The 15,705-nt window shown below is 57.9% G+C and overlaps 1 protein-coding gene across 2 annotated transcripts in view; it reads left to right on the plus strand.

Moving 5' to 3' along the window:
- The window catches only part of PXN (paxillin), a 39,336-nt gene that overhangs the window by 20,158 nt on the left and 3,473 nt on the right, over positions 1–15,705 (plus strand). Inside the window, exons 2-12 of one of the 2 annotated variants that reach the window (XM_049619249.1) lie at positions 6,867–7,093; positions 7,383–7,498; positions 7,850–7,986; positions 8,093–8,294; positions 9,152–9,287; positions 10,768–11,673; positions 12,802–13,077; positions 13,366–13,677; positions 14,361–14,459; positions 14,730–14,900; positions 15,019–15,192. In XM_049619249.1, the coding sequence (XP_049475206.1) occupies positions 7,893–7,986; positions 8,093–8,294; positions 9,152–9,287; positions 10,768–11,673; positions 12,802–13,077; positions 13,366–13,677; positions 14,361–14,459; positions 14,730–14,900; positions 15,019–15,192 (2,370 nt within the window). In that variant the 5' untranslated portion in view covers positions 6,867–7,093; positions 7,383–7,498; positions 7,850–7,892. The other variant, XM_049619248.1, reaches the window with a different exon arrangement.

Consider the following 15,705-nt stretch of genomic DNA (forward strand, 5'->3'; position numbering starts at 1 on the left):
CATGAGTCAGCTAAGGAGAATGGTGGCTAAGTCTTCATAACCTCCAGGCACGGCTATTAAATATTTAAATATCACTACAGTATTGATTGTTTCTCATCCATCTCCTTAGGGAGAGCAGTTCCTGTCTGGGATTCAGATAATAGCAATGCCTTGGATTCAGACAAACTCCAAAGAGCTCAAAGGTGCTATATAAGTCTTACCTGAAGTTATATCATCTCCTCCCTAGAGCTTGTTTCCAGGAATGGGGACAGATTGGGTTCTGCCCATTTTATAGACAGAGAAGATGACCCATGTGGGTGGTCTGACCTGCTGACTGGCACCCTGGGCCTGGAATCCTTGTGTCCTGGCTCTTACTCTCACTGGTCATTTTCTCTGCTCCCCATTTTCCTTCTCCTCATAGGCTCTCTCATTCTGCCTGCTGGGGATAGGCATCAAACAAGATAGCCCAGGCCCCTGCTTCCAGAGCTTAATTCTTGGAGAGGAGACAGTGGACAAGAACCCAAATTGGCAGGGAAGGCCTCTCCAGGAGATTGACCTCCTAGTCAGTGTCCAGGTCCTGGGTCCCTGGGCCCGGTGGGAGCAGAGCAGATCTAGCCTAATTGTGGATTGGCCCTTACTGGTCACAGATCTGTCTTTCCTCGGAGGACAGTTATCAGGATAAATATACCCAGCTCCCCATTCCTGGGGAGTTACTCACCATGTAAAAGTACCCCGCTGTGGATTAGATTACCTCTGCTCTAACTGCTCATGTGCTCAGGGCTGGGGGAAGGGGGACCCGCCTTCTTGTCCTACTCTCCTTCCTTATCTGGAAGAGTCTCAGCAAAGGGGCTGAGATGAGACCATCCCTGAGGAGCTGTTCCTGCTGTTTACATAGCAACTTCTTTAGGAAGGGCCGAGCCTGCTCACTGCTTGGATCCCTGAGCTTGGGCGTCCTTCGGAAGGCTGGGCAGCTTCTCCTCTGACACTTGAGGCCAGCCGCCCCAAGCAGGTGGTCAGCAGGGGGGCTGCAACCTTCCTGGCCCAGAGTTCTGAACCCAGCAGGATAGACAGTGGGAAAAGAGCTTGCTGAGCCAGCCTGATCTCCTGTTAAATGGCAGGGATGCACAGCTGGCCCTGGGCTGTCGGGAAGGCCCTTGTGCCATGGCAGCCTCTTGCTGCCTGTGCCGGAGCTCTCAGGGTGGTGCCTGCTGCTCCTTCTTTCTGCTTTTCAGCTCCTAAGGAAACTGTGCCAGCCCTCGCCCAGGGTGACGAAAGCTGAGTTAAGGCCTGCAGAAAGAAGGTGGGTGAGCAGTCTTGAAAAGATTGAATTCTTACTGGGGGCTCTCCTAGGCCAGGCCTCAAGAATACACGGCATTTTGAGGTGGCCAGGGGACCCCCACCTCCTCTAGTTCAGCCTAGCTCTGCCGATAGAGGAGTGGCCAGGGGCCCAGCATTGGGGCCCATCTGGCAGGGGGAGCCTGTGAGCTCTGGGAAGGGATGATGCCCCCACATATACCTGCCCCATCTGTGGGGATGAGGTGGGGAGGCTTCTGCAGGGTGACTTTGTTTTCCACAGAGTGGTGCCCCTAACCCTCATCCAGGATGGCAGCATCCTTTGCCTCAGGCACGGGATAAGAAGGAGAGGTGCTTTCTCTTGCCCCGTCAGGGCTAACCATCTCTCTGGGAGCCGGCTCCCCTAAGTTTAGCAGTGTACCGTATGTGCTACTCCAGGGACAGTGCTAAGCAAGCACTGTGTATCCATTTTTCTCATGTTATCCTTGCTCCTGTGAGTAAAATGATAGGATTCCCATCAGACAGACAAGGAAACTGAGGCACAAGAACCTTTAAGCAGCCCAGCTGAGCAGCTCGGCCATTGAGCAGAGTGTGTGACTCAGAGTACCCCTGTGCAAGATCTAACATCAGTGTCTTTGGAGCCCGGGAGGAGAGACTAGAACAGTTGTGGGTCCTCCCTGACCCACACCCCCTACCCCCCACCCCCACACTGAGGGAGTCTGGTGGACAGACCTTTATCTCTTGGCATCTGTCCAGCTGTAGCTCTGCTCTTGACAGTCTATCACACACTCAGAGGTGGCCAGGGCTTGGGTAGGAGGAAACCAGGCTTGTGAAGGAGTCTCACTTGTTTTTATACTTCATTGGGGGTGGAGGTTGAAGGGGGTTCATTGATTCTCTTTAACTCATTATACGGTGTCGTGTGTCAGTGGGTCAGCCAGGGTCCCCAGAGCTGCAGTCCGGGGAGCATGAGGCGGGCCGGGGCTGCCCCTGTCCTGCGTCCCCGGGCTGGTTTGGGAATGTGAGGGGCGCAGCTGCAGCTTGCATCTTGGAATGCGGGCAGACCGGCCCCTCTATCCTCCTCTCCCTCCCTGGGCAGCCAGCCGTACGGTACGCCTGCGTCTTAACCCCTCGGGGCTGCAGACCCCGAGGCCCCCCCCCCCCCCCCCCTCCTCCCCACTCGACCCGCCTGCCGCCTGCCGGGAAGGGCCTCTTCGCTTCTGCCCGCCCGGTGCTGCGAGCCACCCAGGCCGCCTGTCCCCAAGCAGCCTCAGAGCGGCCTCTGGACCCGAAGGCGCTTCTGATCTGAGCGGCTGCTTGGGCCCAGGCGCGGCCGCGGGGTGGGGACGGGGCGCCCGCTGGCGCTGCGTCTGCGGAGGGGCGTGCGTCCCTGTGGGTCTCCGGGGCCCTCGCGGGGCTGCGTCACTCTTGGGTCGCGCCTTCAAATGGTGTGCCCCAGGCACGGGTGAGAGGTTTGGCACCCAGGCCGCCTCGTGCTCCTCCCGTAGCTGCTCCTTCCTTCCAGCTCAGCCGAGCTTTCTCGAGATTGAAGCTTCCCCAGGGAACCCCTGACCAGGGGCTCCCGGGTCTTCCCCGGCTCGAAAATTCGGTGGTTGCGCCGAGTTTACCTTTGGTTACTGCCTGCGGCAGGAAGCTGACGGGCCAGTAGCGCCCTCTGGCGGGAAGCAGCGGACGGACCGCACCCTTTCCTCGCCAGGGCATAGCTGGGTGTCCTTTGCCCGCGGTGGGTTGGATGTCTTTGCACCGAGCCAGCCATCCCTTCCCTCACCTACCTAGAGAGGAGAACCCTCCTCCGACACACACGTTGGATGGAAGTGCAGGACATGCACCAGCTGGCCCAGAGAGGCAAAAAGCCTGCAGAATGTAGGGCGGTTTCTTCCAGAAAAGGAACGGGAAGCCCCAGGAAGAGCCTCCTTCCGCAGAGTGGCTTGGGTGCTCCTAGTGGCTCTGACTTGTTCTGGAGGTCTCAGGCTTGGAGCCAGAAAGTTAGTGGAGAAATGCTGAGGAAGTTTGAAGCTTTCCTTAGCCTGGATGAGGGAGCCCTCACTGCTTCAGATCCTGCTTCTGTGTATCTGGAACGTATTCTACAAACACTGGGAGGGGGGAAAGTGTTCCAATGGGCACCATTTTCTCTGACCCCTTTTTTGGGATCTGAGTAGGACACTGAGCCTGGCCCCCGGGTGTTTAGAGCTAAGTACCAGGCAGTAGCTGTAGCTGAAAACTGGGGGACTCACCCATGTGGTGCTGCTTGCAAGTGGACTCCCTTGATCAGTCCTCTTCCTGCTGCCTCTGTTTACTCAGCAGGGGAGGAGTTTGCCGAGCTTTTGCAAGGAGACTTTGGCCTGTAACCATTTTCTAGGCCATGGGGACATAGCAGTCTTCTGCACCTATAGGAATCCAAAGTAGAGGCCAGAGTCCTCCTTGGCTGCCTCCTCTATTCCTGGCTCCCTTTCTTGAGGCATTTGGGGGAGCCTGTGGGGAGACAGTGATGCCAAGTCCTGTGCAGTCACTGAGCAAAGACGGTGCAGAGAGAGAAGGAAGCTACACCAGAGGCCCTGTGGCTTGCTGGCTTGTGCGTGCGCTCTCTCTCTCACTCAGATAGACGCAAGTTTGATGTGCTCTCTCCCAGGCATCCACACAGGTTTCACTCTGAATGTTACTTCATCACTTTGTTTTTCTCTTCCAGATTGCCCTTGTCATGTTTTGCCCAGATTCTACCCATAGAACATGTAGGAGAAGTCAGTACTTTGCATCCTATCCTGATCTCCTTAGAGGAAGATGTTTTTCACAATGTCACAAAACAAATAAGATCTGATGTTTGTAGCTTCCCATGTAGCGTAGCATCTGCTGGCTTATATAAACCTTACACCAGTGCTGCGAGGTAGGAATCACACTTGCCAAGGCAACTGAGGCTGGCTCAAGGAAGTGAAGGCATTTGCTGTTTGGCCGTGGATAGTAGATAGAGGAACTGAGACTTGAACTCTTGGGATCTTTTGTTTCTGTCCCCTAGGGCTGCTCCTTTTGACCAATAGATGTATCAGTGTTCAGAAGAGTCAAGTGAGGGGCTCCTGGGTGGTTCAGTGGGTTAAGCGTCCGACTTCGGCCCAGGTCCCGATCTCCTGGTTTGTGAGTTTAAGTGCGCCACGTTGGTCTCGCTGCTGGCAGTACAGGGCCCGCTTCAGATCTTCTCTCCCTCTCTCTCTGCCCCTCCCCCACTGGTTTCTCTCTCTCTCTCTCTCTCTCTCTCTCTCTCTGTCTCTCTCTCTCCCCCTCTCTCTCTCTCTCTCCCCACACACACACACCCCGCTTCTCAAAATAAGTAAATAAACTTAAAAAAAAACACACAAGTGAAATTATAAACCAGACTTAGAGTCAGCTCATGACTAGGGGGGATGGGGTATTCGAGGCAGAGGGCAGTGGAGGCCCTCACTCAGAGGGTCTGATGGAATGGGTTAACCATTTGTCTTCTACTGAGTGTTTGGAGCCTGAGAGAGCCAAGTTCAGATCCTGGCTGTGTCATGGCAGCAAGCTTCAGCAGCATGGGGACGTGACTCTATCTACCTCTCTGAACCTCACTTTCCCCTCCGTGCTAGTTTTGCTGTGAGGAGGAAGGGAAGGAACACAGGTAAAGCTCCTGGCATGTGGTGGGTGGTCAAGCATGGCAGCTACTCCTTTTAGTCTCACTGGTATTGCACTTGTTGCCTGCTCTGGGTAGCCCTTTGGGGTTTTCCAGCTGGGGGTTGCCCCTGCTAGATTGGGCCCAGAAGAAATGGGGATGCTGCGTGAAGCCAGGGCAGCAGGTGAGGCTGTGCAGAGGCCACTGGGATTGGCCCTGGACGCTGGGTCCTTTTCTGTCATTACCTGGGTGCACACTGACTGTCTCTAGTTCTGATTTGGTAGAGACAGGAAGCCAGACATCTCCTAGAGGATCCGGAGTGGGAGGGGGCTGCAGGAACTTCCTTGGAAGTCAGGAGACCCTTGTGCTGCGCTACTGGCCCCAGGGTCCTGGGCCTTGTGACAAGCTCCCCCTCTGACCAGCTGGGTAGGGGCCAGGGGTAGGTGTGGCCAGCCTTGGGGGTGGGAGGACGGGGCAGGCACCTGGGGGAAGGTGTGGGCCCCCCTTGCTTCCCTCTGCTGAGCTGGGGTAGGGTTGGGGACAGAGCCCTTAGGAAGAATGAGACTGGTAGCTCTCTGATCCTGGGCGCTGACATTCAGGAAATTGTGCTGTTTAAATGTGGCATCATGTCGTGATCCCAGCAGACTCTTGCAGGCCAGATTTTTGGGGTTTGGGGCTTCTGAAGAGCCAGACAGTCCTGTCTGTCACTGGCTTTGTTATCTGGGAAAGCCCCATCACCTGTTGAAGCCCCTTTTCCCATCTGCAAAGGGAGGATCAGAATTCCAGGTTTATCCAGGATTAGGATTAACAGAGAGACCATGTACACACAGTGCCTAGCACAGTGCCTGTTACTAGTAAATGGCAGTAGGCACAGCCATTGCTTTCTGATATGTAATATCCTAAGGCCCACAGGGACTGAGCGTCATTCCTGACCCTCAGCAGGTCGGCAGGGAAGTGAGAGTGAGCAAGTCCCTGAACATGGTAGGAATGAGGGTGTGGTGTTGGGGCCAGGCTCTCTGGGCTGTGGGGCTGTTGAGGGTCCCAGGAGGGGAGGATTGAAATTGGGGGGTTTTCCACAGTTCCTACTCCTGCCCCTCGAGCTGTTCCCTCGTCTGGGGACTGGGGAGATCCAGGGCCCCCCTGTTGGCTGCCTGGTGCCAGAGTAATGGAAGCTTGTACTCGATTCGGCTCCCTTGCTGCTGTTAAAAGCAGAGTAGTGGGGCCCTGGAGTCTCTGGGGCCAGGCTGCTTGCCAGGCTTCCGCAGAAACAGCCTACAGAGCAGTCCTGCCCCCTGCTTGGCTGAGGGGGTGGGGAACACTGCACCAGCCTCGACCAGTCCCCACCTCCTCGCGTACCTCACCCCAGTAGCCCAGAGCCTTGCCCAGAAGTCTCAGGAGGAGCTCGGAGCCTGGGGTTTTACTTCTACCTAGCCAGAAAGGCAGGTACCACACCCCCGGGACTGCTCTAGTCGGGGTGGGGGGGGGTGGGGGGGCACTGAGAAAGCCTAAGCTCCTGGAATTTAAGTGGGACCTGGCACTGCCTGGGCCCCTCCCCGTGACGTGTGGCCCCTCCCGCCCATTCTCCCCGCCTTGCCCTGTGAAGTCAGAGTGCCAGGCAGGCATTTCTGACTTCCAGCCAGCCAGCTGCACAGCCCTGTCGGCAGGGAACACAGGTGCCTGACTGCCAGAGGTAGGAGAGCCCCAAAGGCAGCCCACGGAGCCTCCATGGCACCTTCAGTCCTGGGCTGGGGAGAAGAGGTCAGTTTTGGAAGCTGGTTCTTAGCCAGACTGGTCTGGGCTGACAGTTTCCTGTCCTGAGGCTGGTTATTTCTCCCAGGGGTGGGGCAGGTGCTCAGAAGTCATTAACTCTTGGGTGCAGCAAGCAGGCAAGGCACTGCCGCTGGACTGTGCGGTCCAGGATCCCTGGTTCCTACCGGCTCTCTGCCTGTTCTCTCCACAGACGCCCTGCTGGCAGACTTGGAGTCCACCACCTCCCACATCTCCAAACGGCCCGTGTTCTTGTCTGAGGAGACCCCCTACTCATACCCAACTGGAAACCACACATACCAGGAGATTGCCGTGCCGCCCCCTGTCCCTCCACCCCCATCCAGTGAGGCCCTCAATGGCACGATCCTTGACCCCTTAGACCAGTGGCAGCCCAGTGCCTCCCGATTCATCCACCAGCAGGTAAGGTGGGGGCAGTGGCTGGAAGACAGGGAACAGAGGCTTCGGGACTGTAGGCGTTTGGGGAACCGGGGGAGGAATGGGGTCGAGGGAGAGGGAGAGGGGCCAGGAAATATCCAGGTCTCCCAGATGCCACGTGAGGGGGCAAGTGACCAAGTGTTAATCACCTGTCTCCCAGCCAGAGTGGAAATTCCCTGGTGAGACTGTCTGTGAGCAGGAACCTCCTGGGGGTGACTCGGGCTCTTCCTTCTCCTCCCCTTGGGGGAGGCTCTGAGCGTTCTCTTCCCTGCAGCCTCAGTCCCCGTCACCTGTGTACGGCTCCAGTGCCAAAACTTCCAGTGCTTCCGTCCCCCAGGACGGCGGCGGCCCTCCATGTCCCCGCGCCGGTGAGGAAGAGCACGTCTACAGGTACTGCCCCGGTACCTGCCTGCCTGTCTCCTTCCCCTCCTGCTTCCAACAGCCCGCAGAAGGCCCTGAGGCTCCCGGCCAGCTCCTAATGCCTCTGGACTGGCCCGGTGGCCTCAGCATTGCCATCTCCACGCAGCAGCAGGGTTGGGTTGTCACAGCACCTTGTGTCTTTGAGGAACTGAGGCAAGACTTTTTCCTCCTCTCTTTTTACCACATCCCTTCCTCCCTCTCTAATCTCTTGCTGGGGGGAGACTTTGTACGCCTTCTGCCTTATTCTCCTTGAGAATTTGGAGGCCACCAAAACTACGGGGGTGGGACGCCTCTCACTGTGACCTCCCCTTTGCCTCTCAGTTTCCCCAACAAGCAGAAGTCTGCCGAGCCTTCACCCACAGTGATGAGCTCCTCCCTGGGCAGCAACCTTTCTGAACTTGACCGCCTGCTGCTGGAACTGAACGCTGTGCAGCATAACCCCCCAGGCTTCCCTGCAGGTAGGACTGAATCCCTGTACACCCTCTTGCCCCCTCCAGATCCACCTGGCCTCTGGATCCCCAGAGGGGTCAGGGCTGACCAGCCTTTCTCTCTCACTCTTCCAAGATGAGGCCAACTCCAGCCCCCCACTGCCTGGGGCTCTGAGCCCCCACTGTGGCATCCCAGAGAGTAACAGCCCATTGGGGGGCAAAGCTGGGCCCCTGACCAAAGAGAAGCCCAAGCGGAATGGGGGCCGTGGTCTGGAGGACGTGCGGCCCAGTGTGGAGAGTCTCTTGGATGAACTGGAGAGCTCTGTGCCCAGCCCAGTGTGAGTATCACCGGGCTCTCCCGGCAGGGAAGGTCTCACCCAGCCAGTGCCCATGCCCCGGTGTCTGTCCACTTAGCCGAGTTGTCACCCATTCCCTCTGTGAGTGCTTGTTTTTTGCCAGGTCCCGTACCTGGCACTGGGGGGTTAGTGGAGTCCCATGAACACCCTCCCTGCCTCCAGTGAACCACCACCTATCAGAAAAGATGACATTGTGCATGACAAGGGCGCCCATAGCTTAGTGGCTGTCTGCACAGGCTTTGGAGCCACACTATAAGGGTTCACATATTGGTTCTGTCCTTACTAAGCATCGTCTCTCAAGCCTTAGTTTTCCTGTCTATAAAATGGGATGAAGGGATATAGGACAATGGTGATAAGATCACCTACCTCAATGGGATGAGAGCCAATAATACGTGTCAAGTGTTTGGAATGGTTTCCGGCTCATAGCACATGATGCACGTGGTAAGGGCTTACTGAATGTTAGCTCTTCTTGCTGTTACTGTGTTGCTGGAACAATCTCACATGTACATCCAGTGTCGTGGGGGATACGCAAGGGATGAACAAGTCCTTTATCCCATTTGGGCTTGTTTAACAGGCAAGCTTGAAGCCAGGTTGGGAGGCCCAGAGGTGTCTTCCTGGGGAAGGTGCCCCCTGAGCTGCCCTCCCTTCTCCCGTGCCGGCCGCTCACCTCCGCTCTGGCCCCCAGGAGAGATCGGGAGCTGGCGGGCTTCTGTGGAGTCAGGGGCGGGAGGACCCTGCTGGGAGAGCAGAGATGTTGGTACCCTGAAGAGGAGAGGGCCACTCTGGGGGCACGTGGACCTGACCCCGGGGCCCTCGCTGATGCCGTGCCTGCCCTGCAGCCCTGCCATCACTGTGAACCAGGGCGAGGTGAGCAGCCCTCAGAGAGCCACCTCCAGCCAGCAGCAGACACGCATGTCGGCCTCCTCTGCCACCAGGGAGCTGGACGAGCTGATGGCCTCGCTGTCGGATTTCAAGGTGCCCCAAGACCCCTCCTCTCCCCCGCCCTGCCCCCTCATTCTTCTCCTCCTGTACCTCAGTGTGAGTAGCCAGAACTCAGTCCCTCAGCGTCCGGGTGCCTTGCCCTGAGCCGGGGGCCTGGAAATGCTCTGGCCTTGCCAGGATGCGGGAGAGGGAGGGTCCGGCCAGGCTTCATGGGGACTGGGCTGCCTCACAGCCTGTGAAGGCAGAGAAGCACTTTGCAGGGACATTCCTTCCTCCCGGGTTGCTCCCAGCTCCCAGCCACCCAGGCAAGGGGATCAGGAGGCTGGGACAAAGGGCTCTGTGTTGATGGTTGCTCTTAGTGGGGGAGGGCATTCTCTGATGGGCCATGTGGGACTGGGATCCTGTGCCTGAGAGGTCATTTGCCCTGGAGTCCCGTCTCCCACGCTGGCTAGCTGTCCTCAACACGTCCTTTTTCTTTCTGCCTCTGGCTCCTGAATCCATAGGCCTCCAGCCATCAGCCTCCCTCTATCCTTCTCCCCAACTCTCCACAAGCCTCTGAGTCCCCATAGGTTCTGTCCTAACCTGTCAGGCTACTGGGCTTGTTCTGCACGAGACCTCCCTTCCCCTCCCATCCTGGGCTTCCTGGGCCTGCCAGGCCCAAGATGTTTTATTTAGAAGATGCAGTGCCTCCATGGGGATTGATATTGACTGATCTCCAACAGTTGCTGACTTCATCCTTCCACGTGGGTCTGCCCGAGACCTTTGGGGCATGATACAGGGAATCTGAGAAGGGGAGCAAGCAGTCTGAGTGCTCTTGGCCCTGAGGGTACCTCCAAGAGTCCCTCCAGCTGGGGATTCACAGTGGGGGATGGGAGCTATGTGGGCTTGTGACCCTCACGGTTCTAAGTGGTGAGTAGCCACTGTCAGACTCTTACGGTGTTGGACTCTGGTGTTGGCCTTGGAGAGCCATGCCCTCCTTCCCTTTAGGCTCCTTTTGCTTTCTGAGACAGCCAGGGTCGTAGTGTCCTACAAGAAGCTGCACTGGTTCTAGCTGTGCCCTGAGAGCAAGGTCTTGGGGGCCATAGGAAGGGTAGGGTTGTCTGGGAGAGACAGCCACGTTGGGCCAGGTTTGGCAGAGGAGGGCAGCTGCCTGCGGCCGACTCTTTCTCGATCGGTGCTTGGGCTAACCTCCTTGGCCACCTGTCTCCTGTGGTCCACTTCTCCATAGCGTTTTCTCCCTTGTACCTACTCTGACTGGGGTGGTCCCACAGGCATGGCTTTGATGGGAGCCAAGGATGTGGAGCCCAGGAACACCTTTTTGGGGTCTGGGGTCTTTTTCTCAGGCCAGTACTCACGCTTCACCTTCATAGCCACCTCGGCGTAGTCTAGGTCAGTGTTGATGGTGGCTCTCAGAGCCCTCAGCCCAAGCCCATCCCTTGCGGTGAGTGCCTCCCCTCCCCTCTCCCGTCTATCTCTCCTCTCCCTTCTGTCTTTTGTCTTTCTCCTCCTCCAGACCAGCTCCTCTGCTGTGGCCTTGAGCTCCCCAGAGCTGCTGCCCAAACCAGCTCCATCCCCACACCTCATACGTTCTCCTCCTCCTCCTCCTCCTCCTCCTCCTCCTCCTCCTGGGCCCTCTGTATTCTTGCCATCCATTACCAAACCCTCCTCTGGAGGCCACAGTCCCAGCCAGGAGGTCCTCTGCTCTGAGGACACTGATAATGGACGGGGCCTTCTACCTCCTGTGGCTCCCAACTGGCTTGATTTGGCTGGCCTCCGGGTGACGCCTGATACTCCCAACTCAGGGTCTCCCTCTGTGGAGGGGTCTCTGGGGCCATTAGGTGCAGAGAGCCAGACTCAGGTTTGGAAAGATCTACCGAATCTTATAAGTGAGCTTTCCGGGGGCCCCCCCTGCCACACGCTACCCGGCCAAGCTGGGTATATAGGTCCCCAGGAGCCTGGAGCCCCCCATGGGCTGTTGGCCAACCCTTTGTACCCAGAGGAGGCCGTGGCTGCCACTCGGGAGCAGCCATGGGCTTTGGAGGCGCTCAGGCCTGAGACGCCCCACGGAGCCACATGCAGCTTCCAGGAAGTAACTGAGCCAGCTGTCGTGGCCGTGGACCGTCAGGCCATCTTCCCAGATACCTGGAGTCTCACCAAGGAATGTGGACAGCGGAAGCAGAGGGCAAAGCCAGAGCCAGGGGAGCTGGAAAGCAGCAGCCCGGCCCCAGTTGGCAAGGAGCAGTTAGGTGGACAGACACTCATGAAGGGAAGCCTGGTCAGGCCAACCCAGGGACCTGAGACCCCCAGGTGGCCAGAGGGCGTCACTGAAGCTGCTGCCAGGAGGGAACAGTCGGAGCTTCCACCTGCCGTGGTCATGGACACGCCCAGCACCACTGAGAGGATTTCCACCTCAGGCCAGGCAGGCGCAAGCTCGCACGGCTGCTAGGCATGGTCCTCTGCCGGCCCAAGTGTGGGCCCCTCCTGCCTAACCGCATGTAGCCTCCCACTCTGCATGTCTGCTTGGGCAGCAAATCCGAAGATCGCGTGGCCTGTGACCCTGATGACCAGGATTCAGCAGTGGAATTCTCTGGGCCCTGGAATGATCTCTTAGTGACAGTCGCCTCTTGCTCGTTTAAGGCTTTTTCCTTTAGATGGGCTCCTCCTTTCTGATGTGATGTGTGCAAAATGGTTAAAAGCATGGGCTTTGGAACCAGATAGTACTGAATATAAACTGTGCTTCCAGTACTTGCTACCCTGTGTGACCTTGGGCAACCCCCCACCAGCCTCAGTTTTCTCATCTTTAAAATGGGGGTAATAGTAGGGTACCTGCCTGGCTCGTCAGAGCATGCGACCCTTGATCTTGGGGTCGTGGGTTCAGGCCCCACGTTGTGTGTGGAGCCTACTTAAAAAAAAGAGAGAGAAAATGAGGGTATAATAGACCATTTCCCCCCAAGGTTGTCCAGAGGATTAAATGAGATAATGCCTGTGAAGTGCTGAGAATACAGCATGTGGTCCTCAATAAGCCACGGCTAATGTTACTGTTTTTATGTGCTTCTTGCGTGATTAAAATTTTATGTCCTCTCCCAAAACAAAGTAAAGCAAAAACAAAAAAGCCAAAACCACTACAAACGAGCAGGTTATAATATACATAAGGAAAAAATTAGAAGATTTATTGGAAGAAAGATCACGTTTTTCTATTTCAGATCAAAAAAAGAAAGAGCCTTATGCCTTTTCAAGAATGTCCACTTAACATCCTTTCAAATAATGTGATAACCCTGTAAGGCAGCCAAGAAAGTACTCTAACCCCATTTCAAGGATAGAGAAGCTGAGGCCCCTGGAGGTGAAGTGTCTTGCCCAAGGTCATTGCCGACATGGAGGTGAGCGCTGGGTGGAGGGAGTCTGCTCTGCCCCCTGCCTCCACCTCACCCCAGCTTGGCTCTTTTCTGGCAGTTTTGTCCTGCCTCTTCCCTGGGGCACCTGAGTGTGGACTGAGCAGCATCGGCTGAGCCCAGAGTGGGACTGTGACGGCTTCCCCCTCCCCCCTCAGATCCGCTCTGTGATCAGGAGGAGCCGGGAGACGGGCCACGCGCACCCCATGTCCCGGGAGCCCTCCCCTCGCCGCCGGCTGGACCCCGCCACCCTGAGCAGGACCCCATCCCAGGAGCGGCTCATCGCAGAGCTGCAGGGTCGGCTCGGCATCCAGCCGGAGGCAGAGGAGGCAGCAGGGGCAGCGGGGGCCTCTGCTGAGGACTGGCTGACTGAGGGCGTCATCATCACTGTGCAGCCTCGAGGGAGGCGGGCTGGGGGGCAGCTTGTAGAGAAGGTAGCGAGGAGGTGCCCGGGGCTGGGCCAGGGCCAGGGTCAGGGCAGTAGGCATCCCGATTCTTCCCCAGGATGGCTGGAGGGGAGATGTGGGGTGTGTGGGGAGGTGGGGGGAAGGGGGTCCTGCACCCTGTGACCTGGTGAGGCTGGCCTCATGGCCTCATGGCCTCATGGCCTCATGACCTCATGCTTGGTGCCAAGGTGGGAAAGCCCAGGGGGAGCCTGGGGATGGCGCCGCACCCTGCTCCTCTGCTCTGCTTCATCTCTCTCCCTCCTTTCTTCTTCCCAGGTCGTCTTCCCTCCTGGCTCCCCTGTTCCCCTGAGAAGAACCTTCTCTGTTCTGGCTTCTCCTCCTCCTGTCCCTTTGCTCCAGCAGCGTAAAGACTCCTCAGCCAGCAGCCCTTCTCCCCCACCCAGCCTGCCCGGCCCCTCCTCCCTGGGGCCCTCCGCTCTTGCCCGAGGTTCCCCTGGGGACTCGAGTGCTGTGGCAGGGCTGCAGGAGGAGGGTGTGAAGGGCCCCACCCCTCCCCCTCCTGTACCCCAAACTTGGAGGTCCGTGGGCTGCCAGACCGACGAGGACCCGCTCTTCCCCCCGATGCAGGCAGGCCTCCCTGTCCCCGTCCTGCTGCCTGGGCCTTGTCCCTCCCCTGCACACTTGCAGGCCCCCCCCCCCCCCCCCGCCCCGGGCCCTGCCCCCCCCCCTCCCCCGTACGCGCCCCCCCCCCCCCCCACACACATACCCTGTGGCACACTCCCCCATCCCCGCCCCTGTGCACACGTCAGGACAGTACCACAGTCCTTCCGTAGACCTCGCTTTGACCCGGAACCCTCTCCTAATCTGCCGTTCACTCTCCCAGCCCTTTGATGTCATCTGTCCTCTTGCTCCCCGGTGCGGCTTCTCTCTGCCTGTTCCTTCCTGATGTCCCTTGGTCCTGCCCCACCCTCCTCTGAGGAAGCCATTCCCAGAAGGGAAAGCAAGCCTTCTCTCCCTCCAGCCCCTAGACCAGTATCTGGAAGGCCTCTTTGCTCCTGGCCCCAGTCACCTTCCTTTCCTGTGTCTGTGCCTTTAGCTGGCTCACCTTTCTCCCCTTCTTCACATCTGCCTGGGCCATCCTTCTCTAGACTTTTCCTCCTTATTTTGGTACTTCCAGTTGGGGGGGTGGGGGCGGGATCTCTTATCTCTCTTAGATTCCCTTTTGTGAAATGGTCCAATTCCAAGATCTCTTTTTCTTTCTTCCTTAATTAAAAACAATTTTCTTGTCCTCGTTTCCTCCCCTACCCAAGATCCAGGGCCTGGAACAGATTGCGGATGGAGAAGCATGGGCGGCCGGCTGGCCTCCGAACGGCAGGCAGAGCAGTCCCGAAGGGCAGGACGAGGGAGGGGTCAGTGCTGAGGCTGGGGGCCTAGGGTCCTGCTTGCCCATTTTCTGGACGTTGGTCAGGCCGGTGGGGTGCCTTGAACCCCTGTGACCACCAGGATCTCTTGTGGATGCCATTCCCACCCTCTGGGCTCTGAAGGCCCTGGAAGAGGTGGCCCTGCTTGCCTCTATCAGCCCAAATGTCCAGGAGGGAGAAACTCCCCCAGTGCCGCGGTGCTGCAGACGTCGTCCCCAAGCCTGGAAGTCCTGACCACCTCTCTCCCTGTCTCCACAGTTCATGGCCCAGGGGAAGACAGGGAGCAGCTCTCCCCCTGGGGGGCCTCCAAAGCCTGGAAGCCAGCTGGATAGTATGCTGGGGAGCCTGCAGTCTGACCTGAACAAACTGGGGGTCGCCACGGTTGCCAAAGGGGTCTGCGGGGCCTGCAAGAAGCCCATTGCCGGGCAGGTGATGAAGGTCGAGGTGGAGAGGGGAGGGAGCCGCAGGTGGTCGGACCTCTGCCCCTCAGGGGAGGGTGCTCCGCGGCAGGCCAGGGCCCGGAGCCGTGTTCTGCCTCCTTCCTCAGGTTGTGACTGCCATGGGAAAGACGTGGCACCCGGAGCACTTTGTCTGCACCCACTGCCAAGAGGAGATCGGATCCCGGAACTTCTTTGAGCGGGACGGGCAGCCCTACTGTGAAAAGGACTATCACAACCTCTTCTCTCCACGCTGCTACTACTGCAACGGTCCCATCCTGGATGTGAGTCCCTGTCGCGTGGCGGGAGGGCAGCCGTGCTGGCACATTTCTTCTTCGCTATAGTTCGTGCCATCTGATGCTCAGAGAGGTCACTCCCATGCTCGAGCTCACACAGCCAGGAAACGGTGGGGCTGGGATTCAGGCGCAGGCTGGATGCAGGGTCCCTCTGCCTCCCTTCCACCTCCATCCCAGATTCCCTCTGGGGAAGCTCCCAGGAGTTTGGAGCTCCACCCTGATAAGTGGAATGGCATGCTGGTGCCCTCACTCTCCTGCTGTGTGATGTTTAGGGAAACGCTCAACCTCTCTGAGACTGTTTCTTTTCTTATAAGATGGGGGTCACAGTACAGCCTGTGACCTTAACCTTACCATGTGAAGATTCAGGAGAGAGAGTGTGTTGGGCATGTCATTTCCTTCAGTGAATTGGAATTCCCCGTAGTAATCCAAGCACAGTGAGGAGAGACTTCATCTCTGGATGGGCTGGCGAGGGGCGGGGGGGGGGGGGGGGGGGGGGGGGGT

The sequence above is a fragment of the Panthera uncia genome (genome assembly GCF_023721935.1).
Source record: "Panthera uncia isolate 11264 chromosome D3 unlocalized genomic scaffold, Puncia_PCG_1.0 HiC_scaffold_8, whole genome shotgun sequence".
NCBI classification, from domain to species: Eukaryota; Metazoa; Chordata; class Mammalia; order Carnivora; family Felidae; genus Panthera; species Panthera uncia.